The sequence below is a fragment of the Perca fluviatilis genome, chromosome 6, assembly GCF_010015445.1.
Source record: "Perca fluviatilis chromosome 6, GENO_Pfluv_1.0, whole genome shotgun sequence".
In the NCBI taxonomy this organism is placed as follows: Eukaryota; Metazoa; Chordata; class Actinopteri; order Perciformes; family Percidae; genus Perca; species Perca fluviatilis.
Genome location: NC_053117.1, coordinates 20,083,710 through 20,110,113, shown reverse-complemented (window position 1 = coordinate 20,110,113; position 26,404 = coordinate 20,083,710). Strand labels below are relative to the sequence as shown.

The 26,404-nt window shown below is 40.1% G+C and overlaps 1 protein-coding gene across 10 annotated transcripts; it reads right to left on the bottom strand.

Moving 5' to 3' along the window:
* Positions 1–129: 129 nt before the first annotated feature.
* clip1a (CAP-GLY domain containing linker protein 1a) lies at positions 130–26,201 on the bottom strand. 10 transcript variants are annotated; one of them, XM_039803894.1, is made up of 29 exons: positions 26,039–26,200; positions 21,451–21,755; positions 19,978–20,537; positions 19,440–19,564; positions 19,138–19,354; positions 18,851–19,048; positions 18,616–18,707; positions 17,301–17,361; positions 16,807–16,851; positions 14,807–14,911; positions 12,254–13,162; positions 11,915–12,031; positions 11,524–11,581; positions 11,316–11,399; positions 11,042–11,198; positions 10,701–10,866; positions 9,453–9,668; positions 5,626–8,079; positions 4,587–4,724; positions 4,331–4,437; positions 4,097–4,217; positions 3,933–3,976; positions 3,742–3,762; positions 2,965–3,082; positions 2,171–2,318; positions 1,993–2,045; positions 1,405–1,410; positions 756–883; positions 130–641 (listed from the first exon to the last, which is right to left on the bottom strand). In XM_039803894.1, the coding sequence occupies exons 2-29, from the start codon at positions 21,539–21,541 to the stop codon at positions 413–415; spliced, it is 6,768 nt and encodes a 2,255-aa protein (XP_039659828.1). In that variant the 5' UTR covers positions 21,542–21,755; positions 26,039–26,200; the 3' UTR covers positions 130–412. The 10 variants fall into 10 exon arrangements, with proteins under 10 accessions (XP_039659828.1, XP_039659830.1, XP_039659829.1 ...); XM_039803896.1 differs by having other exon boundaries at positions 21,451–21,665; XM_039803895.1 differs by lacking the exon at positions 26,039–26,200 and adding an exon at positions 25,428–25,514.
* Between the last annotated feature and the right edge of the window lie 203 nt (positions 26,202–26,404).

Sequence of the window (26,404 nt, the reverse complement as noted above, 5' to 3'; positions counted from 1 at the left end):
ACACACACAAACCCAGGACACACACACACACACACACACACCCAGGACACACACCACACACACACACACACAAACCCAGGACACACACACACACACACACACACACACAAAACCAGGCACACACACACACACACACACACACAAACCCAGGACACACACACACACACACACACACACACACACAAACCCACACACACACACACACACAGTGTAGGATGTGTGAATTTTTGGAAAGAGATTCTGAGGAGATCATTCTCCAATATAAGCCCTTATGGACTGGCATGGACAATAAAGACGCTTGGCGGAAACAAGCACACGAAATGCACACATACAAACCAAGACTTTGAAAGCACGGCGTAATCTAACATGATGTGCAAATATACTGATTGTGCGAACGAGGGTGGAAAAAGGCTTAAAAGGTCTGGTCGTCATTACAGGATTCGGTCCAGTGGCCAAAGACCTCACAGATATCGCAGTAGGACCGTTCTTCGCCCTTATTGCCGTGGTAGGTGGTGTGTGGAGGGGAGTCGGGCATCTGCATTTGTGTGGGACAGTCCTCGGTGTCATGGAGGTCGAAGCAGTCGCAGATGTCACAGAACAACCTAGGAGGAGCCTTCTTCTTCACGGGTTCCTTGTCATGTCTGCAGAAAAGAAATCAGCTCTATGTGTAACTAAAAATAAAAAAAGTTGTACTGCCACACAGTTGTTTTTATTTTTTTGGAAGTCTGAGAAAGTCTGCCATGAATGGGACTTACCCGTCATAGTTATCCAGCTCACTTGGATTATTCCCATTGAGAGCAGCAGCTGCCATTTTCTCCAGTTTGTCCTTGAGTTCCTCATTCTTCCTCTGGAGGTCAATGATGACTGAATTCAGGAACTCAATCTGTAAAAAGTACACAACAGTAGCATCAGTGCTGCTGGTGGAGAATTATCATCCTTTATTCAATAAGATATTGAAATTTATTTTAGGGTCTCCCTGTGACATTTATTCATTGGATTATGTGCCAAGACTTTGCCTCAATGCTTTGACAGTCCTAATTTAGATAATAGAAACTATGCTCCGCCGTATCCCCCCCCAAAAATAAATCAATACATCTAATCTTGACCAGGATGGTTAATAGTCACTGCAAGTTGTCAGCTAAAGAAAACTCCAAGCTTGATTGACACTTAAATGAGTCACGAGGAGAGTCCCACGTACGATAAGTCTATGATAACTGTAATTTTTCATAGTAATTTAAGCAGAGAGATTGAATGCTAAAAAGGTTTTGAGAAATCAAGCTTGGTTCATCTTTGGAAGACAGTATTTTTTGACACCAACTATAACGTGATCCACCGGACGAAACATAGGAGCCACAGTGACAGACAAACATGCACAAGTGAAGCTGATGAAAAACATTAACAAACCGCTGCCTGATGGGGGTGTAGCATTGCCAACATCAGAGACAGGGCAGAGGAGAGGAGTTGGAGTTTAAGAAAGAGAAGAAAAAAAATATTGAAATTCAAATTAGGACCCACTTACTGCCAGCCAACACACTCAAGTCACACCGATAATACAGTATAACATTTTAGAATAAACAGAGGCAGGAAATGAGAGGTAAGTGAATGTTCTGGGACACATGCCATCATCCCACCACTGTGGGCGAAATGCTCCAATACAAGAGTGATGCCGATTCATGTCACCGCTGTAAGAGCCGAGATGATGCCAGAAGTTCAGTACGCTTTTAATTAAATGTCAAATCAATTTGTTAGTAAATGCCCGAGTAAGCAGCACAGTCATTTCACAAACAGCATTCAATAAGACAGTTTCCGTACGACTGCCCCAAATATGATGACAACGTAAAGGAGACTGAGGAGTTGTCAAACCAGAAGATCATATGGGCCAGTGTAGGGAAGCATCTTCACACTGAATGCACTGTATGAAAGAAAAAAAAAACGGAATCTATCCAGGCATATAATTAGTATCATTCCGGATGAGAGGAAAGGTATACATGCCTGACTCTCTGCAGTCTCCTTATCCTCCCTTAGTTGGTCCAAAACTGCATCACCTGGAAACATCAGGTACAAGATTAAATGAAAGAGGTTATCTTGTTTTCTTTTGGAGGTCACCTCACAGAGAACTGACCTTAGTGCTACCAGAAATATTAGCTGTGGTCATGAGCTTAACTCTTACCTGAGGACTTGTTGGTGTCAGGCCCTGCAGCCAGGTCCTTCTCCAGTCTTTGAACACGGCCCTGTAGATTAGCCTTGTCCCGCTCCAAGGCCTGAATTGTACCCTGCAGTGTCTCAACTGAGGCACTTTCCCCACGCAGTCCAATCAGCTGTGAAGAAAACAACCCACGCTATTCAATAGATGTTAACGTTTCTTAGACCAAATATTACTCTTTGCTTCTAAAAAAGTTATTACAACAAAGGAAGCCACTCACTGAATGACCGTTTATTAACAACAACAACAGTAATACAAGCACAAGTTCAATTTGAGCATTTAATCAGTAAGTCAAGTTCATTTACATTCAAAACAAGTTTTAAGAGAATTAAAAGCTGTACAGATGTTTTGAACCTGCAAGAAAAGTGTCACTAGGTCTGCACAGGCAACAGGGCTCTCGCCCACAATATTTAAAGTTGCCATTTCAGTTTAGGCACATTGTATGATCCTTTGCATGCACACTCAAAATGAAAGCGGGACAACATTTTTGACCTAGAAGTGACATCCTGTTAGACTCTACATTGTAAGAAATGTCCCTGCACGGTTCACCCGGTATTTTTTTTTTTTTTTTTTTTTAAACAGGGTCCTGTTAAAGCCTGTTATCAATGGCTGTAGGCCAACACGCATAAAAATAACGAAAAAAAAGTTGTCTTTTGAACTATTTCTGTGCACACTCACAAAATCTGTCCTTGCATGCTCTAAAGTCTTGACTTTCTTGAATTAATTTTGTGCAAGCTGACAATAAGAGTTAGGATTCTCACCTCGCTCATCAGCTTTTCCACCTGCTGCTCCTTTTCTGAAATGAAGGCACTGTTTTTATGGATGGACTGTTGGAGGGCAGCCTTCTCCTTCTCAAACTGCTCCTTCAAGCTGCTCTCACTATCAAAAACACAATACCAAAACAATCTCAGAGGTACAATTTTCCAAATTGTTTCTCAGCAGATTTCCAACTTTGGAATTCAAACTATTAACCTCGTTTTTTTTGGCCATATATATATATATATATATATATATATATATATATATATATATATATATATATATATATATATATATATATATATATATATATATATATATATAAATAAATAAATAAATAAATAAATAGAAATAAAGTAGGAGATTCAGAGAAAAATGAAAAATGGTGCTTTAAATGGCTTTAGGAATGGTCACATTACACAACACATATCTCCTCCGTTTCCGATTCACTTGTACCAAAGCTTATATGACAGACGATTTTCAAGCATGCATTTCCTGTTTCGATGCAATCTCCAGCCGGCTACAGCAGATTCGCAGGCCAGAGTTCATTTCATCACTTTGACCAGGCAGATTATTCATTAGCTGCATCAGAAACATGACATTTTTTTTTTTTTAATAAATGATTGATGTGTATTTGCGGGGAAATTTTATTCAACGGAAAGGCAATGTGACCGTACCTTGCTTATTCCTAATTATTTGCCTAAAAATATGTGGTTAATATATTTGTATTATTACATGATAATGACTGACATCTAATAGTATTAAAAGGTGTGAAGTACCTGAAGGCATTATTTGGCAGGCTTTGAAGAAAAAGAACAGCATGACATACCATGCTTAATTATAAATGCACTGTAAGTAGGTGTCACAGGTGAGAGCATGTTTTTATTTAGTAAACAAGGCCTTCAAAATATTAATGAATTTGCAGAGATCAGAGAAACTGCTTGAATTACAAAATGATGCATTCTCTTACCTTTGCTTCAACTGTTTTTTGAGTTTTGAGTGCTCATCCTTGAGCTAAGAAAAAAAAATAAATAAATAAAAGTTTAAATCAAATCATGGTCAGTAGATTAATAGCTTATTTCTGATGCTTGTAGGTTTATGTAAGATTTCTAAGAATAAAAGATAGTGTTGCACCTTCACAAGTTCACTCTGCTCTTTGTGACTGTTATCAATCTCCCGAGTCAGCTTGTTGTTCTCATCTTGCAGCATCTGCAGGGACTGTGTCTTCACAGTAACAACTTCTTTAAGCTCCTCACTGAATAAATACAAATGTTAAAGTCATCGAAGAAATTTTGACAACTCATGTAGGCAACATATTAGTTTGTAGAAACTCTTTCTCCCAGCAGCCAAAATTAAGGATTTACTCACTTTTCCTGGCACAGACTCTCAGTCCTCTGAGTTTCTATGCAAAGCTGCTCTTTGGATACATTCAGATCTTCCTGGTACTTGGAATTATCTTTCTTCAATGTTTTCAGCTAAAACAATGATGACATATTTATTTGCTGAAATTATAGCTACGACATACTGTATAGCAAATGTGTCACTTAATTCCATTTCTCTCACATACATAGTTTGAGGAGAGCCACTTCACCACTGAAAGCTTACGTACATTAGCATCTCTTACCTGTGTCTCCATCTTCTGCTTGGCGCTCCGGAGCTCTTCCAATAGAGATTGGGCTTCGTTCTTCTCCTGCATCAAACTGGCCTTCTCTTTTGTCAGCTGTTCCAGAGCCTCAGCAGTCTTGCCAGAGGCCTCTGAAGCCTAAACGATGCATGAGCAGGATATTTGCTAAGAACAGTTTCAAATTGAGAGCTGCAAATGGTTGGTGGAGATCAAAACCTAATGACCTCAACAAACCTCAATAAGGAATTTGCATTTGACCTCAACCAATGATTTTTATATTATTTAATAAATTCAATGCATGCTTAATGAGTTATCTATCTTAATTACGGATTTAGAATCAGTTATTCAAATCTCAGTTCATTGCAATTTTCAAGTAGCTCCTAGTTGAGAAATAACATAAATATTACACTAAGAAAAACAATTAGTATACAATTTTTAAATACTCTACAACCTGTGGCCTCAGAACGGATACTGACACCCCATTAACTTGTGTAACAAGTCTGATGAAGAGAAAAACTGTTAAAGTGGTAGTCCTGTAAAGTAAGTTGTCCTTCCATAACCCCTGAAAGCTGCTTTATATTGTCATATCTCTCCCTGTACTATTGTTTTTAAGTGTAATTCTGACCAGAGAGATTTTACCAGCCCAAACACTTTAAAATTGGACTGGATGACATTGTTAAGCAGATAATTGGGGCTATAATTTCTAAAAACTATTTTTGGGAAATCTATTAGTCTATTAACATAAAATATACAGTCAAATTAAATCTGAAACACCATCAGAGGGTGAGTGTAATAAATATCACCTTAGACAGTCAAGAAAATCGGAAGAATTTCGCCTTACATTAGATCACGTTATAAGCCCACAGGCAACGGCTGGCAGCTAAGGGTAATTTACAGTGGTTAGTAAATGAAAGATGAACATTAGACACAAAAATAAAAAGGAAAGGGAGACAAACCAGCAAGCATGCAGTGAGAAGGTGACATAGCCCCAGCCACTCTACAGTATGTGTGTCAGTGATTACTACTGGAGGAGGAATACCTCAAGCTGCTTAGAAATGGCATTTTTTAGTTGGGACTCCAGCTGCCTGATTTGCTGGGTGGCTTCATCTCTCTCCACCTTTAGGGCATCCTTCTGAGCGGTTAGATTTGAGATGCTGGAGGAAATCTCTTCTTTCACAACGGCAGAAGCAGATACCTCTGCAACAGCATTCTTGCATTGCTTTTCCAAAAGTTCTTTATCGGTTTGTAGGCCCTGGACATCAACCTCTAGTTGGGTCTGGCTAGCGTGCAACTTTTCTATCTCTCCAAGGAGTTTTGACCGTTCAGTGAGCCAATTTTCTTGGCTTGTGTGGAGAGAAGAAATGTTCTGCTCCAGTTTACACTGTCCAGCTAAAAGGTCTTCCTTCTCTGTGGTCAGGACGGTCATCTGCTTGCCTATATCCTCAAGCTTAGAGAATAGCTGTTTTTTATCTTCTATCAACTGAATAGTTTCTTGCTCTCGCTGCATTAATTGCATTTTCAAAGCCTCAATATCCACCATAAAAGACTTCTTTTGCTCATTAGCATTCGTAAGGCTAGAAGAAATATCTTTATTTTCTTGTGAAACTTTTGACAACGTTTTCTGCAGCTCCTTAATTTGTTTGGAGAGACCATCCTTGTCAGATATCGCTTTATTCCGATCACTGGACTCTGCCTGTAGCTGGGTCTCAAGAAGGTGCTTGGCCCCTGTTATTGATTCAGTCTGACATTTTAACTCCTGGATCTCCTGAAGCAGACCCTGGTTCTCTTTCTGCAAGGAATGTGCTTTGTTGTCAGCTTCAGTCTGCAACAATTGCAGACGGTGACAATCTTTGGTAAGATTATCAACCTGTTGGACAAGCTCTGAATTAGCCTTCTCAAACTCCATTTTTAGTTTACTGTGCTCTTGAACAAGTTCGGTTTTGCCCTTTTCAAGAATTTCAATATCAGAGTTATGTTTCTGCAGCTCATTTTGTAGGTCAGCCTTTTCTCGTTTCAAAGAGGCCATCTCTGCTTCAACTTTGTCTTTCTGGTGTTTGGTTTCCTCTAGCATTGCTGTTAAATGAGACTTATCTTGAATAAAGCTGTCATTAGCTCTGGAGTAACTATCCAACTGGTCCTCATTTGTTCGGATCTCACTAGCTAGCTTATCGCGCTCAAGAGAAAGAGCATTATTTTCAGATATGGTTTTTGTGTGCTTCTCTTCCAATTCTCCCTTCTCTCCTGCCAAACGCTCATAATCCATCTTCTGCTGCTCTAGTGCTGAATCCAGGCTCATCTTTTCTTTGCGTATAACATGTAGAGCCATCTCAATTTCAGAATTCTGAAGGCGAAATGCTTGCTTTTCTTGCTCAAAAGATGATAATGCTTCTTTAAATTTCTCCTTGGACTTTGATAGTTTTTCTGTTGAGACTGTAAGCTTCTCTTTTAACTCTTCTAGCTCTCCAAGGAGCTCTTCCTTCTCATTACAGACTTTTCTTTGGATCGCAAGTAAGTCTTCTTTCTCCTGCAGAAGGTGAAGCCTCTCAGAATCAGTCACCTGACTGCTTGTTTTGAACTCTTCCAGCATTTGGGCCAGGCTCATTTTGGAGGCTTTAAGTTCATCACATTCACGGACAGAGCTCTCTAAATCTTTCTTGGTAACACTGAGTTTATTCTGGAGCTCCTCCTTCACCATCTCAAGGCTCTTTTTCTCCAAAACGACAGCATTGATTTCAGAAGACATCGCCACCTTCTCATTAGTAAGGGTTTCTGTGAGGGCCTGCAGCTGGGTGTTCTTCATTGTAAGATCTTCTTTTTCTAATTTCAATGACTTAAGTTTTGCCTGCAACTCTGCATTCTTGGCATCAAGAGATTTTTTGGCATTTCTGGCAGAATCTCTCTCTAAAATGAGATTGTCCTTCTCACATGTGAGCTTTGACCTGCTTTCATTGAAGTTGTCTTCAAGCTGGTGTTTCTCTTTGCAAACATTTTCATAATCGTCATGTAGTTGCTTGTTTTTAGCCTCAATTTGCTGGATGTCCTGCTGATGCTTTAGGAGCAAGTCATTCTTCTCTGAATTTTGTCTTTGAAGCTCCTCAATTTGAGCCTGGTGTTCACCTTTAGCATTTTTCAGGTTGTTGTTTTCAGCCTGAACTTCCTGAAGAAGATATTTCAGCTTCTCCAACTCCTTACTCAATGAAATCCTTTCTTCATCGGAGCACTTGTTGTTGGCAAGTAGGTCCTCTTGATGTTTTGAAAGCTTATCTCTGGTTATTCGCAGTTCTTCATTCTGGACTGAAAGTTCTTGGTGACTAATCTCAAGGGCAGAGAGCTTAGTCTGCACATCTGAAAGATGTTTCTCCAGTTTGCCTTTCTCAGCCTTTACATCCTCACATTCCTTACACATATTTTCCAGATCTAGACTCTGCTTTTCCAGTTTTTTGGACAAATGTTCAACATCATGCTTGTTGGAGTCAAGCTCAGCAGAAAGACACTGGGGAAATAAAGTTGAAAGAAAAAAAGGAGGGGAATATATATATATATATATATATATATATATATATATATATATATATATATATATATATATATATATATATATATATACACACACACACACACGCACACACACGCGCGCACACACACACACAGGGAAAAGTAAGATGAATCCAAATAAACCAAGCAGATATGGACATAAGTGAAATGCAATTGGAAAGGTTAAGTTGCAGGAGCATTAAAAATGGCCAAAGATCACACCACAGCTTACACCACAATGGCTTTCAACAATATAAGGTGAACATTTTCACTTCAGCACTTTTAAATTGATGCCAACAAATTTGACTGACTTAACAAATTGGCTGCTGGCTGCCAGAGTGTGACTATGACTATGATCACTTGCAGCATCATATAGAGCACTTACTTGAATTATCTTATTATATCAATAATCCACATTGCACAAGTATTTTCCATGTGTATTAGTATATACTGGATTTTTGTTTTGATAAAAATGAGTGTTAAACATATGCCAATGTTGTTAATGAATGCCTTTCAAAGTGTAGAAACACACAAAAACCCAACTTTTTCTTAGAAAGTGAAAATGTTCTACTTAAAATGTAATATCAGGCGAATAGAAAATGCTAGCAGGGGTACATAGCAAAAGCGGTTATCACTTTACGTAATTTGAAAGAAAATTGTAATAAATAGCTAAATAGTAACTAGTGATTCAAGACTCAACTTGAATCCTACCCAATGCACACCATTTAGCTGCCACAACACAACTTTAATTTGTTTTGTTTACAACAATTTTTCCAATTAACCATAAATTGTCTTAAAATACATAAATAACTTTAATCAGGTATACCCCTGCAAGCATATAGCCTATGGCACCATCCAATAAAGAGCTAAGATGAATATGAAAAAAAATAGGTTATTAGCCTGTATGTTGGGGGGAAATGAACAACTCATCAAAAATAATCTGACCATAATTAAGAGTGAAAATGTTGTTGATAATATACATTAATCACCGATGGTAAATTCTTAGTTACATATTGTCTCCCACAACTTGGTTGTAAAGCTTGGTTTCACATTCTGTTTTAGTGTTGGTGCAATGTCTGTAAGGTGAGGTTTTTGACATCCAAGTGGTTTGAGGGACAGTTGTTTGATTTTAGGGTACCACATTTTCATTTACAAAAAGCATAGGTGAAGTTTTGTCCTACTGCTTTTCAACGATTTAACATTAATAAAATCAGTAATACATAAAACAACATTTTACATTAAACAAGTTCCTGGCAGAAAATTTGTTTGAAACCTTTGTGAAAACATGTTAATTCAACTAATGTGTCTGTTCCTTTAAGGGTTTGTGCTTACCTGAACTTGTTCCTTGTATGGCTGCAGCTCAGATACCAACTTCTCCAGCTCCTGGGTTTTGTCCGTGGAGGAGGAGAGCTCCTGCTTCCACTTGTCAACCTGACATTGCAGAACCTCAAGTTCCTTCACATGGAGCTCTGAAGCCTGAGACAAGGATTTCTCCTGTGAGGCCTTGAGCTCCTCAACCAGAGTCTCACCCTGTTTAACAGTCTTCTCCTAGAAAACAGGAGAATAGAAAAACAATAACTTTTATCTACTTGTTTTAATGTAGCCAGTGACCGAAGGACAAAGAGGAAATTTTCCCAATGCGTAGTAAACCAAGTATTACACATTTTAATGTCTATAAAAACTTTGTATTATAAGGGCGTTTTCACACATACCTCGTTTGGTCCGGACTTTCTGACTTTTTAGTTTGATCCGAACCAAAATTAAAGGTGTGAAACCTCCCCCGGACCACGGTCCGAATCAAAAGACCAAAGTTTGGTCCGACAAAAAGAGGTGGTCTCGGTCCGGACCAAACTGAACCATGGTCCGGTTCGTTGATAGTGTGAAAGCATTTTTTGGATGGTTCGGACTTTCGGACCAAATACAGGAAGCTCTGGCAGGCTCTCCTCGTGTTACAAGACCGGGGAAGCTTCTTTAAGGAATAGCTCGGTGCTTAGTGAGTGAGTGAGTGAGTGAGTGAGTGAGTGAGTGAGTGAGAGAGACGGTAAATGCGCTCAGAGCAGACAGCTGTCGGCTATCAGAGCAGAGAATACATCAGCAGTTTATTTGTTAAGTGGTAGTAAACGTACAGTGTAGGTTTCAGTTGGTCTCTGAATAAATGCTCCAGAAAGAAAGTGTCCCGTGTCTTGCTTCTCTACATCACAACAAAACAAAAAGAGCCGCGGCAGTATGGGAGAGCAGCGGTCAGTTGAATAGCCTAAACTCGGACCCAGAGAGAGGATACGAGAGGACGGGGAAGCCCGTCAACAAACCAATCAGTTCTAAGTATCTGGAGACGCAGCTCACGTATGTGATGACGGCAGGACGTAGTTTTGTCACGTATAGATCTGTAGTGCGCTTGCAAAACTGCAGTGTGAAACCAAAACTTACCGGATCAAATGTATACAATGTAACAAAAACATGAACCTTGGTACGGACCTTGGTTCGGACTTTCATGTGTGAAAACGCCCTAAGTCTTAAAGAATCTGACATTTAATTCTCAAAACACAATTTTTTTTTTTGTGAATGCCCAACAATACTAACCAAGTTAGCAATCTTGTCCTGAAGGCTACTTATTTGAGACTGATGTGTATCTCTGGTCTCTTTCAGCTCCTGCTCTCTGCGGGACTGTTCCTGCTGGAGTTGTTCATTCAAGTGCACCGCCTTCTCCTTCTCCTCTGATAGTTGACTCTGTAACTCCTCAAGCCTCCTGAGTGATGACAAAAAAAGAAAATATTTGAGGAGAATGCTTAGTGAAAGGTTAGATAAATGAAAAAGACAGCATGGAATGTCATTGGGAAATAAGTATCCAATTCCGACACGATTAGTACATTTTTGTGGAGTAATTAAGTAATATAGGAGGAGAGAATAATTAAGTGTAGTACCTTTCTTTCTGTATGAGATCTTCATTCATTTTGGTCAGCTGTACTGAACTATCACCGGATGTCTTCATCATGTCTGAAATATCATTTTCCAGCTTGAATTTGTCCTTTGAAAGCTGCTCAAGCCGTTCATCTGCAGCCTTCAGCTTTCTCTCCAGCCCTGAGTTAAGACGAGATTGTTCACAGGTTCTAAGGTTATTATTCTACCAGAAAGGAAGAAACATACTATATACTGAACGTTTTACAAAACCCATAAATGCAGTTCTACTGTTCTCACCGGAAAGTTGACTTCTAAGAGACTCTGATTCTGTGGTCAGAGATGTGCACTGCTCTTTTTTCTTACTGAGCTTCTCAAGTGTTTCTGCAAAAAGAAAAATGCCACTTTACATCCTAGAAGCCTTTATAAACTGAAAGAGGTCAATTAGTAGCAGGGAAACGAGGGGGGATTGACTAACTGAACTTATGTAATTGCTTATGTCATTTACCTTGCATAGTGTTTGATGATTTAGTCTGCTCATCTGTGCTTTCAGCCAACCTTTGTTTCTGTGGGGAAAATACTTTCACATCAATTTCTTTTGCAATAGACAAATGTAAGCAGGTACAGCATTTAATTATTTTTAGTCATGAGACCAACTGATACATCAGGCTAGCAGATATATTAGCTCACTGCAGATATCCGTAACTGTATATGTTGGCCAATAAGTTACAAGAAATGGCAATAGAGAAATGCCAAAGACATGATCAAGGTGGGTTTAGAAACAATGACGCAATGACATGATTATCAAAAGGACACTGAACATGAAAAAGACCAGTGACTTCAATCGCAACGCAAAAGAGTTACTGTATCCACATCCAAAATTAAGTCCTAAGCCTCACCAGGCCTCCAAGTTCTTGTTCCAGGATGTCCTTCTCCTGCTGTACAGTTGTCAGACTCTGCTGTAAAGAGAGGACTTCCTGCTGTCGGCCCTCCAACTGTGAGCTCAATTCACTAACCTATAGCACATGTCCAGTACAAATACAGTGGACAAAAAGAGACAAAAGCAAACAGCAAAGAAATATGCAAGTCAAAAAAATAAAAAATAAAATAAAATCATTAACAAAGAAATGCCATACTAACTTAACAGAATAAATAGGGAAACTGCTTCTCTCAAACATGACAAACTGAAAATGGGGAGCATTACGTATTAAATGGTCAGGAGGTGAATACGAACTCACCATGGCACCCTGGTTGTTCCCTTGGCTCTGAATCATCTCTAATTGACTCTTCAGGGTCCCAAGCTCCTGGTTACTTTGTGCTACTTGGCTGCGCAGAGCCACAATTTCTGACATCTGTTCTTTGGTTTGTCGGTCCTTGTCTTGGGCCTGCTGTGCCGACATCCCTTCTTTCTCCTCAAGCTCCTTCACCGTAAGTTCGGCAGCATGAAGTTTTCCAAGAACATCCTCCATCTCCACAAGGTGCTGCTCCTCTGCTCTTTCAACACTGGACCGTAGGGACTCCTCCAGTTGCTCCTTGTCCTCAATCAAAGACAACAGCTGTGCCTTCAGTGCCTGCTTCTCCCGAGTCCAAGCTGCAGCATCAGCCTCATGTTTGGCTCCAGCCTCCTCAAGAGCCAACTTGTGCTCTATGTTCAGCTTCTCTAGAGCACTTTTGGTTTCGATAAGTTGTTCTGTCTGGGCACCTGAGCCTTTGCTGGAGGACACCTTTAGCTCCTCCATGGCTTGCTGGTGAGAGGCAATTGCAGACTCCAACTTGGAACGCCACAGTTCAATAATGTCAGCATTCTCCTTCTCAGCATGGCTTAAGCGCATCTGCAACTGCTCGTTGTCACCAGAGAGCCTTATAGATGTAGCTTGAACCTGGGCAGCTGCCTCACTATGGGTCTTTTCTTGAGCTTCAAGCTTCTCCTTGTACTTTTTCAGCTCTTCTTTCTGCTTAGCTTCTTGGGAAGCCAACTGATCTCTCAGAGAGTTTATTTCTTCCAGAAGGGGAGAAACCGTAGAGTTTGAGTCCTCAGAGCCCTGTTGGGTCCCAAGACGCAGCTGCAGGTCTGCTACCTCTCTTGTTCGCAGTGAAAGGTCCCTCTCAAGGTCCATAATACGAGATCTTTCCGACACAGTAGCAACCTTTAAGAACAGAAATCTTATATTTTAAAGATGTGTCTGACATACTGAAGCACTGTGTACTAACAAAAGTGCGTTAAAGACTTAATCATACTTTTACTGAACAAATGAAAAATCGATTGGTAACCTGCAACTATAGACAACAAGACCCTCGGTAATAGTAAAACTCAATGTTTCTGACAGAGAAACTGTTTAATTGCTATCTTAATAAGGAAGGCATAAAAACATTGGTCCCAAAAACAAGGTATTATACTGACCTCTTGTGGCTAGAAACGTTATGGTCCAAATAATGGATGTGAACAATCAAAGCATGTATGGAGCTATAGAAGTGTGTAAAACAGTTTCCACCATCCATTACAATAACACTCTTAATCACTGAATTAATGCTATTTTTGACCTCATGATTTAGTAGAGGTATAAACTAAGACGGAGCACATGACATGTTCCATTATGTTTAAGTTAATCCAGCTATGTTCCAAATCCATGGTTTATTCTAATGTTCTCAAAAGTGGATCTCTTTTTGCTGCATCAATTTGCTGGTTAATTGAATCATTTAATCAAAATCTTCTTGATAAAATAATTGTTAAAAAGAGAACCTGTAGAAACTATGGCCCTGAAACTATAGAAATATATTTTTTCTGATACCACTTATGACTATAGTACCCTAGGGGAACACAAGGATGCGTAGTCTGGGAGGTGGAGTAGGGTTTTTTTAACGCAGGGACACCAAATAAGCAGGACAAATGGATGTTGGGAAGGACTGGGGAAGTAGAACACAGGATAACCGAGAAAATGATTAGCTGGGACAAGGGAAAAGTTTGTCTGTCTGGTTAAGCAGTGATACCAGTAAAGCAATAGTGGGTTTAGATTGGGTAACTTATTGGAAAATAGTACAAGTAAAAGAGTGGTCACTCAGGACAGCTGAAAGATGCATGTGGTACTAATAGAAATGTATAATTGTTAAAAGGTCCCATGACATGGTGCTCTTTGGATGCTTTTATATAGGCCTTAGTGGTCCCCTAATACTGTATCTGAAGTCTATTTCCTGAAATTCAGCCTTGGTGCAGAATTACAGCCACTAGAGCCAGTCCCAATGAGCTTTCTTTAGTATGTGCCTTTTCTGTGTCTGTAGCTATTGAGGAGGAGAGAGGGGGGGGCAAGGTGGAGAGTGGGGGTGTGGCCTTGACCAACTGCCACTTTGCTCGTTTGAAAGCCATGATGGTTGGGCCAAATTCTCTGAAATTTTCATGCCATGGGACCTTGAATGTAAAATATTTTGAGTGTATATATTTAATATATGAGAGAAGATAACACTTCAAAAATGGTTAAAAAGTTATTCTGTAGCACCACAAATTGGGATAGTGAATTTGCAAATCTAACTTTATGCTGGATGGACTGATTTGATCATTTAAATAAGCCTAATATATGCATTAGTTTATTATTTGATTAATTGTGTGTCATAAAATCAGGAGTATAATTTTTCTTATGTGAAGCCTGAAGAATGCATTTGTGGGGTTAACCACAAGCTCATACAAAGCAAATCTCCAGTTGCTGCCCAGTTGTACCCCTTTGAAAAAATTTTGGGCCACTATCCCCGGCAAAGGCACGCTTTTCCAATGCAGCACATTGCAGAGCAGAATTCATTACCCTAGTGTCTTCTAACTCTCTTTGGAGTTTCTCAGCTTTGGTCTTTTCAAAGAGTAGGCTCTGTTCAAGCTCCTTAATGTGGGCATGCTCCAGTCTGGTCTGCGTCTGTTAGTAAACAAGGGGGAGAGGAAGAGAACACACCAGTGCCACCATCACATGCCAGCCCAATGCAGACAGAGAGGGGAGGGAGACAAAGAGAAGATGGATGGGTTTGGACAATGATAATGGGTTTTGTGTGAGTGTGTGTGTGTGTGTGTGTGTGTGTGTGTGTGTGTGTGTGTGTGTGTGTGTGTGTGTGTGTGTGTGTGTGTGTGTGTGTGTGTGTATATATGGGTATTTGGAGGATAGGGGAAAGAGTAATGGGTGGGGGTGGGAAGTGATGGATGAGCGAAAATGGGAAGACACCCCATGCAGAACTTTCAGGCTGTGCCATAAACAGCTGCACACAGGGAATGTTGTGAAAGAATGGTGGGAAATACAGTACAAGCAACAAAAGAGGGGGCCGTGTGTTATAGATGTGCAGGATGAGTATGTTGATGGAGGCAGTTTATAAGTAACCATGCAAAATTAACACTTTGTGAACAAAGCACATTGATTGTTACAATACATAGAAAAGTTGATAACGTGTGTCAAGCCAGCAAGTAAATTAAGTAAAAATGACTTCACCACATCATGGAGAGAAAGAAGTGATGGCTGTTTCCTGACCCCTATACTTCATGGCATTATATCATACAGATAATCTCATGTTGTAGGATTGACATATTGATTTAATAATAAAAGTAAATATAAATACGTATTTCTGCATTTATTTAGAATTATCAATAACCACACTGCTTTCTCTCTTTGGTGATTACGCCATTGTCCACAACGTATAGTAAGTATTGTAAAAGAAACCACAAGCTTTCAGACCACCATGTGCAGGATTTGTGACCAACTTAACAGAAATCAATCAATAACGCAAAAGCTCAGGCTGTTGGGCTCAAGAAAGAAAGGATTCTCATTTGACTCTTGCTATTGTGTGCTATGAATAAGTGTTTATGGCAACTTACTGAAGCACTTCCTGGTACAATTGTGTGCTTCTTGTCTTACACGTTACCCAGTATATGTAAAAGTGTCATTTTAAAAAAGGGGAATAGCACTAACTTTATAAAAAAAAAAAAAATAAATAAATAAAAAAAAAAAAGTATACATTAGGTCTCCCATTGATACAATCTGACAAAATGCACTGTCATGCCTGACTAACTAACTAATATACCCCATTCAAATGTAATGAATGAGGTGAGAACGATGCGATTAGTAAACTATAAAAATTTTATTTTAGGGCTCACTGTACATTTTCTGGGTGCTTCGAATGTAAGCTTACTTATATGCACCCACTGTTCATTGTCTGTAGAGTAGGTATAAACTACAATGTAACCTTTGTATAAAAATTACATTTGAATTCTTAAGCGGAGTGTTATTCCCCTTTTAGTTGCAGTGGGCAAACTGAATTTGTGTCTGTGACTGGGCAGTGGAATGACAAGGGAGCTTCTCCAGTGGTTCCATGCTGAGCACTGGACCAACATGAAAGACGAGGAAGAGAAGGAAGAAGAAGCAATAACATCACATCACTAAACAGGGAGGCACCGAGGGTTATAACACAACATTAGTACACCTTCAACAGCTTGAAGTCAACAAAGCATTTTTGAGTTTGGCCTATTAGGAATGTTTTTTGTTGGTGTCTTTCAAGCTGCATGCACATTTTTTTTTAATAAATCCAGCTGTGAGTAAGCTGTAAAAACTGTTAGTATACAAATTTAAAAAGATAAAAAGGGATATTCTAACCCTGTAGCCGTTAATTTAAAACATCTATTTTGAGCTTGGATGCCTTCGGGGTAATTTAGATGGTCCCCTGTGTAGCACTGTGGAATAAATAACAAAACCTTTCATCAGATATGAACACAGATACCATTGGGCCCAATACTCTGCATATCATAACTTGGGATGAAAACATGACTCACTTGAGAAGACAATGAGTAATCCAAGCCTACTGTATTAAAATTACTCTATAACAACAGGAAAAAGCAAGACAAAGCCAGTATTAAACGTCAATGCAAATATGCCTACTGTGACTTCATAGTGGGTAGTTCCCGATGCTAACATGAACGAGAGATAATGCAAATGCTCTGTCTGGACGCAACTGTAGCTTTATGACAAGGGATACCCAAGGAGACACACTGTGGTTCAATAAATAAATAAATAAATAAATAAATAAATAAATATATATATAAACCAGGATTATGGGTGACTGGAGCACCTGTTGCCTCTGACTTAATATTTAAATACTTAAAATTTAGATTTTAAAATCAGTGGGACAAATGTTGAGTTAAAAAACAGCAACTTCTGACTTGGCAGTCCGTTGTAATATCATAGCATTGACAAAAAATTTTTTCTTCAACCACAAATTAAAAAAATGTGTGAGTTGCAATGGTGTGGATCGGTGTTGTGCATTTACCTCCAGGTCTCCTTTGGTAATGCAAGCTTCTTCTACGCGGAACTGAAGGTCCTCCACCTTCCTATTAAACAGAATAAAATCTTGCTGAAGCTTTTTTGTTGTTGTTGTTGTTGTTGTAATATAACTGGGGAACTAACAACCTAGGGGTAAACAATGATCAAGAGCAAGGTTAAGCCAACTCAGTCACAGCTCTTTCTTTAGGACTTTATAAGACTAATATTAGAACAGCATTATTATCTTAGCTGCCATTTTCTCTTTGGCCCCATGAACTACTGTCATGAGTGACTGTGGGCCCTATTTTAACGATCTGAAACGCAAGTATGAAACGCAAGTAGCTTTGTGGGCGGATCTCGGGCGCTGTTGCTATTATACCGGCGGGATAAATGACTCTTGCACCCGATGCAAATCTAAAATGGGTTGGTCTGAAGTAGCTAGGTGTGGTTTGGGCGTAACGTGCAATAAACCAATCATCTCACATTCCCTTTAAGAGCAGGCGCGCTTGTTCCATGGCAGATTGCTATATGCGGCGGGCGACTTGCTTGCCGCGACGCCAGCGGGAGCGCCGTGCGCGAGATGCGGGAAAGTAATAAATGCCCGTTCTTTGGCCGGGTGGCGATGTTGCTGCGGCCCCTCTGGGCGCATCTCCTCAAGTCTGGAGAGGATTGCTGCAGCCATGGAGCCGTACCTCCAAACGCACCACCTGCACCTGTTGTGCCCTTCCTCTTCCCCACTCCATCTCCGTCCACCCGCTCCATCAGGAGCGCATCGCGCATTACTCCCGGACCAGATCCCGCCGTAGTTCAACATCACGTCTCCTTAAGTCCTCTAATATTTCCTCATTTATGTCATCAACACATCCATGATTCATGGAAATGTTGTGTAAAACACAACAAGCCACAAAGAATGCTGGGACTTTTTGAGGACTGTACTGTAAAGTGCCTCCTGACCTATCCAAACACCTGAAGCGCATTTTCAGTAATATTTTCCTTTGTAATTATGTATGGTTCGCAAAAATGGGAACTGCTGCGTCCGTGTAGATGAGAGAAGTGTATGCGCGTTGTGCACACGCTACATTATGGCCAAGCATGCGCCCCTAAAATAACATCTGAATAACATGCCACTGACTTTAGACCAGGTTTTTCCTGCAAAATAGCACCAAGTAACGTTTGCGTCGGAACACGCCTTCTCTTTTCGCTGAACTGCCCCCAGGAGCGCAAATACATTCCCTAATTTACCGGCGTGCGTCTGTGGAGGGAAAAGTCTGCTGTGCGTCGGGTGCAAAATAGGAATGATACATATCTCTAGGAATCCTTACCTACGCTCCTCCTCCAGCTGATTCAGCAGCTCCACTTTGTCTTTGTCTGCAGCTTCTACCAAGGCACGCAACTGATCCATCTTGGCCTCCATCTTCAAGAGAAAGGTAGTTTGTGGTTAAAAAAAAAAAAAAAAAAATCAATGTAGATGACGAGACGACTCTAATTCTCAGAGGTATTTAGGATCAACAGGAGGTTGATGCAGAGTGTTATTACTGAACCACTTGATGAGCTGACCTGCTCCTGATCAACCCTCAGCAGGCCAATTTCTTGCTCCATCTCTCCAACATGGCCAGTGGCCTTGGCAACTTCAGCTCTCTCCATATCCCTCTCAGCCATTAGCTGCTCAATGTGCTGCTGCTTCTCCTTTAGGGCCTCCTGCAGGGCTGTGGTGCCTGAAATCTTACGATTATACCGTGATGATGTCTCTGTTAGCTATGGAGAGACAGAATACAAGCAAGGTCAGACAGGTGAGTAAGGACAGCTTTGAAGAACGGATGAAACAGAGTGTGTCTATGTCTCACCAGGCCTGTGCGGCTGGGCTTGGCACTGACAGAGGATGCCACAGAGCTCATGGTACTGATGGAGGAGGCGCTAGGGCTTCGCTTTAGCCCTGATGGTGTGGCCACTACTTTCCGAACCGTTGTTTTTGCTTTGGCTGGCGTGGTGGAAGGGAAGCCAATGCGTGTGACTTTGTGCACTGGAGCAAATAAACCATACTTGGGTTGGCACTGAAAATATCTGGGGACACATAATGGGATACAATCGTGATAATGGAAGTCATAGTATAACAACTTTTCTTTTTACAGATCCAGTGGCTTAGTACCTTGTGCCTGCCACTGCCCCGTCATTCTTTCCTAAGGGCTCATCCAATTCCACACCACACCACTCGCCTTTGGCAAAATCTGTTTCTCCGAGGAAACGTACCACTCCTGCCTTTGTACCACCAACCTGAGAAGAAAACACCAAACATTAGCCGACAATGAATCTGCTCAACAGATAAGAGAGGCCCAAACAGTAATCCGCTTTGCCTGGTAATAAACCCTGAGTGAGATAATTCCATCAAAGCAACAGAAACAAACATGTACCAGCTTTGAACAGAATGAGGCCAAAGTGTAAACATGTGAAACCAAACATGTTTTATCTTCTTTTAATTAATTAATTAAAATTATGGTATTTTTACATTTGGTAGTGGTGAGCAAATTGCAAAAACAGTCTTAGTACCAGTACATCTATTGCGTCAGAGATGAACATTTGATGAATACTACATTGAAGAAAAAAAGAGGATGGTTCTGTTGGTTATACACTAGAATATCCAGGCAAAGAAAAATGTACAGCTTGTTAGATAATGTAACACATTTTACCAATACTCTGTCACCCATCTTCAGCTCCCTTTCCCCCTTCTTGACTGACCCAGTCTCAGAGAGGTTGGAGACAGATTCACTGTTTGTGCGTGGGAGGTTGGAGGATGGTGTAACTGGCGTAGCTGGTGCAGTGGAGGAGGCCTTCTTGGTTGCAGTGGTAGGTGATGTTGATTTTGTGGCAGGTGTATGCGAGGATACGCTGCCAACTGAAGGAGTGGGTGATGCAGCACGGGAGGGGGGTGCTGTCTCAGTTCCGTTAGCCTCCCCCTCTGTGCGAGACAACTTGGATGGGCGGGTAAAAATTCCTCGCAGGGCTTCACACTGGAAGTAGCGCACCCCTGCCACCGACCCATCATTCTTCCCAATTGGCTCATCCAGAACAATCCCTGCCCACTGTCCTGGAGCAAACTGTGCCTCTCCCAGAAACTGTATGTAGCCTGGCTTATTCCCATTTACCCATACTCGCTCCCCAATCTGAAAGATCTCCCCAGCACTCTCCCCGGCATCTCCTCCACTGGCACTTGCAGCTGATTTGTCGGCCGCAGCAGCTTTAGCTCCCGCTGAAAAACAAGAAGTGAGAAAGAACAGATCCATTGAGTAACTGACTTGTGTGCGAAAGACAAAATGTCACAAATGCAGTGCAAAAAATTTCAATATCAACATCAATTAGATGTCCAGATTATACAATGACAATTTAAATCTTCCTCTGTTTAAATGTTTTGACTTACCATCTTAAAAATGTATAGTAAACCAACATTTCTAGATGACTTCCAATTGTCTGGGTATTCAAATAAAATTCTACAGTGACAATAATATTCCTGTGGCAGGAGAAATTTAGGCTAAATGTTTCAAAAGATGGCTTTAACACTATTCTTATACAAATTATTACTTTTGGTAAAATGTAAAGTTGTAAATGCTGTGATGCCTAGATCCACTTAATGCCATCCCCAGTGCACTGCACTGCACAAAATGGTCACTTGCCTCGCATATTGGACTGTGAGCCTTTCTGCAAGCCTAAGCTAACTAACACAATATTAAGCTGTACAGTTTCCCTATCAAGAGAAGATAGATGACAATTAAATTTCATCGTTATCACCTTTCTCATATTATCAGTTATCACTCATATTCTAACAGAATATTAAGATATACATTTTTATTATATTATTAGATTGAAACAGAATATTAAGATATACATTTTTATTATATTATTAGATTGATATACATTTATTAATGTAATAGATTTTGTTTTAGTAAAAAACTGACTATACCCATGAAACATCGACAAAAAAAGACGAGACTAAAATGTAAAAAAATATATATAATAATAATAATAATAATAATAATAATAATAATAACTTGGTCAAAGCACAACAAGTTTAAACCACACAACCCCTGGCTAGATCATATTCAAGGGCAAACATTACACACATGTCCACCACAGGTTGAAGAAGCTGTACATGGGAAGATTCTTACCTGTGCTGGGGTTGGTCTTGGGGGCTGCTGTCCCAGGTGGCCTAGCTATCTTGCTGGGCCCTTTGATCCCACTGGGCCTGGCTGTGCTCATGTTTCCTCCAGTGATCCGTTAGACCCAAAAGGCTTGTGTCCGTCGGTGGGTACAGACTGACCCCAGACCATCAAAACAACAGGTTGCAGCTCTGTGATGGCAAAGTTTCTTTCTCCTCACCAAACTTAAACAAAAAAATTTAAACAAACAAAAAATGTCAAACAAAAAGAAAAACCAGGAGAAGGGAGAAAAAGTGCTGCCCACAAAAATGACCCTGTTTGGAAGAAAAATAAGAAACATTACTTGACTTCATTTAGGTTTACTAATTATATTATTTATTACTGTGCACTCAAAGTACCATGGCTGGCTAATTAACAATAATCTGAATTATTTTATCAAGTTTAATTGATAAGTTTATATTAAGTAAATTTACTATTATTTGGTGTCTTTTCCTGCCTCTGCTGTGGTGGCAGTGACAGCAATAATTTAATTTGGAGTAAACTAATAAATAGCAAGTACAGATATGCCTTTAGGTCATGTTCATTGACTTTGTTTTTGGTGCTCTGTTAGTGGCGGCATTTCGGTTCTGTTGTGACAACAAGCTTCTCAGCACACACCATGTCACAGTTAAGACCTAAAAATACCCTGTCAAAGGCCAGCCGATATGCAGTCTATGTTACAGCCATCATAGCTCATCATCTGTGACCTTGACCACAAAACATGCAGTAGTCCAAACAGTCTCACTCAATCTATCATAAAAAAAAAAAAAATTGTAAGTCTGGTTGGCAGCTTTTTCTAAAACAGGATTACTGTAGAAACAAGACCACCATTAGCGCAGCAGATTATCCTGTTTGTCAGATTACCTCAACACAGAAACTGATTGGCTGAATGTAGCCTACCATTTGAACATGGCCCCCCTGTTGTTAGTAGGTTGACAATATGACAAAATAAGACTCAGTGTGGCATCATGATAGGTTTTTATACACCCATTACCTTAATTAATTACACCAAATGAGCAAAGCTACTGACAAGCTTTGATTATCAGGCCAATCTACTGTCAGATCTGTAGCATTTCTCGCCTATTTTCATGCAGGGTTGCATCACATCAACATGATCTCTGCAGAACAGGTGCACAGAAAGTCTAAGACACCAAAGACTGATGCTTGATTGTGCGAGCACATTCAGTAAAAGCAAACCACATACAAGCAAAATGGCATAAATTACATTAATGTGTACAAACCTGACTATGATGATGCCATATTGCAACCTTACATTTGGTCAAAATTAAGCTATTAGTAAAGAATGTATGTTAGGTTAAAACATGTTAAAAAATGTAATTGAATTCCATATGCTGTTCACCTGTCAGTTAAAGAACAACACCTCTTAGATAGATTTAGATTTAGATATCAGGGTTTGGGTACATTATGTCCCCGAAATGTGCGTTAGCACCTTACTGGTAAGAACTGAGAGCTTACTTTTTGGACTAATAAGGGTGAGGACTATGATTGTATAACTGAATCATTTTCACACAATCACAATGTTACACACTGCATGCCAGTCAATCAAAGCAGTGATTTTACTTATCCTGAATATTACCACAGGCACAAATCTTGTTCAACAGTGTCACACAAACATACCTTTCATTCCTTAAAGGGCCTAAGAGCTAAAGTATGTAGGTTCACCAAAACAACCGAGAAGATACGCTGTCACACACCCTCTAGATATTTCTCAGCAGAAAATAGAGAGTGGCCATCATAAGGTAGTGACCTAGTTCAAATGTAGCGTTCCAGTTTTCTCCCACTGTGCCTTTGAATGATACTGATTAGTGCCCTCCGGTCAAAAGGAGGCCAGAGAAAGAAAGTATTTCAATGGCTAAAGCTAAAAAAGGGACACGTTAAAATATTTAACCACTTGTATTAATATCTAGTGTGATTGACCCATAAGCCTGTGGAATATGTTTTCTAAAAAACAATTTCTTTAAGATGTCTTAGTAGAACATCACTGGGCTTTACTACGAGTGTCTTGTGAGCATTCACAGAGGATGTTTCAGCTCTGATTGGTGAGCTGAAGCAGTCAGCTGAAAATGATCCACTTAGTGTGGAGAATTTCCCACTACAGTAACATTAATCTTTTGCCAGGGACTCTTACTCTAATCTGCAGCCTGGAAGAAAGCCAATATTAATGTTTTGCAGAAGTTTAAGGGAATTAATAAAATGATGTCTTAATAACATGATGTATTAACAATTTAAATAGATAAACTTATTTAGACCTAAGCTACACACAAATTCCATGTAGTCTGGTTTCATTTTTTTCTGATGTAAATGCACAAATAGAAATGGGTAGATGATGGCAGCCTGTAAAACAGAACTGAGATTTAATCTACTACTTCTCAAAATGACTGCAAAGACACAATAACTTCCATGTTGGTAATGTCAGAAGTTTATGCGCTCCGAGTCTGTTCAAGCAATGGATATGAACAGTACGGACACACTTCGGGAGGATTTCACTGTCCTCTGTTATCAAAAGCATGTTGTTATCTTCATAACACTGCTACATAATTAACTAGCTGACTGTGCAGGGCACAATACTTCCACCCTACATACTACAGTTAAGAATATCTTGCTGACTACAGAGTGCAAAACCACTTAGGATACTGAATCTGTGTTAGCTGAATCTGCTTGCATGTTTTGTATTAACAGTAGAAACTATCCATTTCATCCTCCCAAGTATTTGTTAACTGATGGGAGGGTGTCACTGATTACACACTGTGACACTAGGCTTTCATTCCACATCGTTTTTCAGCAGGACAATATTAGCCAGACATCAAGGATATTGAACTAAGTACAAACATGTTTCCTTGGAAGGATTTTACAGCCAGTCCAGCTGTTGGTCTAAGTCTTCAGCCCTAGTTGCTAGTACGCCTTTAGAGGGGTGTGTTCACTGATGTACCCCTTACTACTACACTCTTGCTTTTGTCATCACAGGGCCAAATCGAGCTCTGGTTCTTCCTTTTTGAGGAAACATCTGCTTGGATGATTGTGTAGGCCCCTGCTAGCACTGGCAGAGGAAGGTGTAGGAAAGCACTAACAGGACATGAGCACAGAATAAGAGCCAGAAGCATCCTGCGTCCTCAGTGTCTGAATACAGATACACCTGTTTTCAAGCAAACAACCCGTATTATCCAGAGGTGGACAATAAACCTACCTTGCAGCTAGTACATTTCAACACTGCCCTGTCCTCCACAGATCTGGCACTTACAATTGTGACCAGACATAACTGAGACCTGAAATAATAACATATATGGTTGGGTAGTCAAGGTTTCCACTGCGGCCCCAATGTAAAATCCAGACTTTCCATAACTAATAGAGCCTTTTCAACTAACCATGGTGTGTTACATAATGTTAATGTAAAATCATAGATCATGTTTACTTATATGATGCACGTATGAAATATTATAATAATACTGTAAAGTGACCAATTTATAATTATTTTTATCTGACTTCTCCACTTATGTTAGCCATTCTCTCATATATCCCATATGGAGTTCGAAGACTAGCAGAAACACAGGAATTTCAAAGTTTCAAGTGGTATTGCCTTTGCAAATCCTAACATTTAAACCCATTAAAGCTTTAGCCTTGTCAGTCAGTCCAAACAAGTTAAACTGCCTTATGCATGAAACAGAAAGGCTTAAATCATAAATGCCAAAGTCAGACTTTTAAACCTCAAAACGGTCAAATGCTGAAACTACTATTGCAGTTGCTTCACTGACACATTGTACACAGCGTAACAGTTACCTGTACAGTTAAGTAAGTAATTCTATGGTTTCGGAAACGAACTGGCCTTTTAACTTGCCTCGCCTGTAGCTAACGCCGATGAGGTGGCACATCTGGTTCGTTAAAGAGTGCAGCCTCTTTTTAAAATAAAAAAATCATAGCAGTTATCTTACCTTTCTAGCTAAATCGACGTAGCTATAGAGTGAGACAGTATCCTGTTTATGATGAGTTATACCCGGTACCAACAACATGTTCAAACATCAGAATAACCCACTGACTGACCATTGTGGTAACGTTAAGCATAGCTAGCGACTGAAGCAAGTCCCACAAGTCCAAAAGTCTCCGCAATGTCATCGAAGCTCCAGTAGGGCACACTGCTGCTACAAGTTGGCAAATTGTTACAGATTAGATCACCTGTAAAGATAGCTTGCTGTATGATGTTGTTGTAATAAGCAGTCCATTGGCTGTACTATCATCTATCCGGCTTAAATGAATCCGTCTGTTAGTTATCAGCATAAGAACAGACGTGATTAGTTGCTAAGTAACGTTAGCAGTGAGGCCCGAGCAATACGGCGAACCGGTGGTCGGGACCAAAAGAAGGGTTGGTTAGCTAACGGTAGGTTAGCTAGCTAAACTAACACCTCAAGTAGCTAGCTAGCTAACGTCTACACTACCTGAACAACTTTCACATGCGGTTAGTTTCCTGGTTTATCAGCAGCAAAAGACCACGCACATTTACGGAAATACATGACCTAGGCGTGAGCTAACGTTAGCTAATACTGACCTGATATGTTTCTGTACAGCCTACGTCTTCTCAGTAAAAAAAAACACACAGCTACTAGCTAGCTAAATGGGGAACCACGACGACTCGGATCAGACACTGGTAGGCACAGCCCAGTGTACGAGCTGTCTGTCCAACGTTCGAGGGAAACGTCAACTTGAGTGCCGACCAAAGATGATATATTCAGTAAGATGGAACACTCCCTCACAAAACAATTTCCAGACAAGACAACTTTACTTGTACAATTGGGAAATCAAAGTGAGTCACATTAAGATAGATTATGCTCATATTTGTGCTGGCAAATGTACAGATTTGAACTGTGGAGCAGTTCAACTGTTAATATCATCAAACAATGTTATAATTCAAGGA

Excerpts from the sequence above, each read along its gene's own strand:
- clip1a (XM_039803894.1), bottom strand. The coding sequence starts at position 21,541 with ATGAGCACAGCCAGGCCCAGTGGGATCAAAGGGCCCAGCAAGATAGCT. Across the intron at positions 4,725-5,625 it reads CCATTTCTAAGCAGCTTGAG|GCTTCAGAGGCCTCTGGCAA; the intron begins GTATTCCTCCTC and ends TGCATCGTTTAG. Across the intron at positions 3,083-3,741 it reads CTGCCAAATAATGCCTTCAG|TGAGAGCAGCTTGAAGGAGC; the intron begins GTACTTCACACC and ends TGTTTTTGATAG.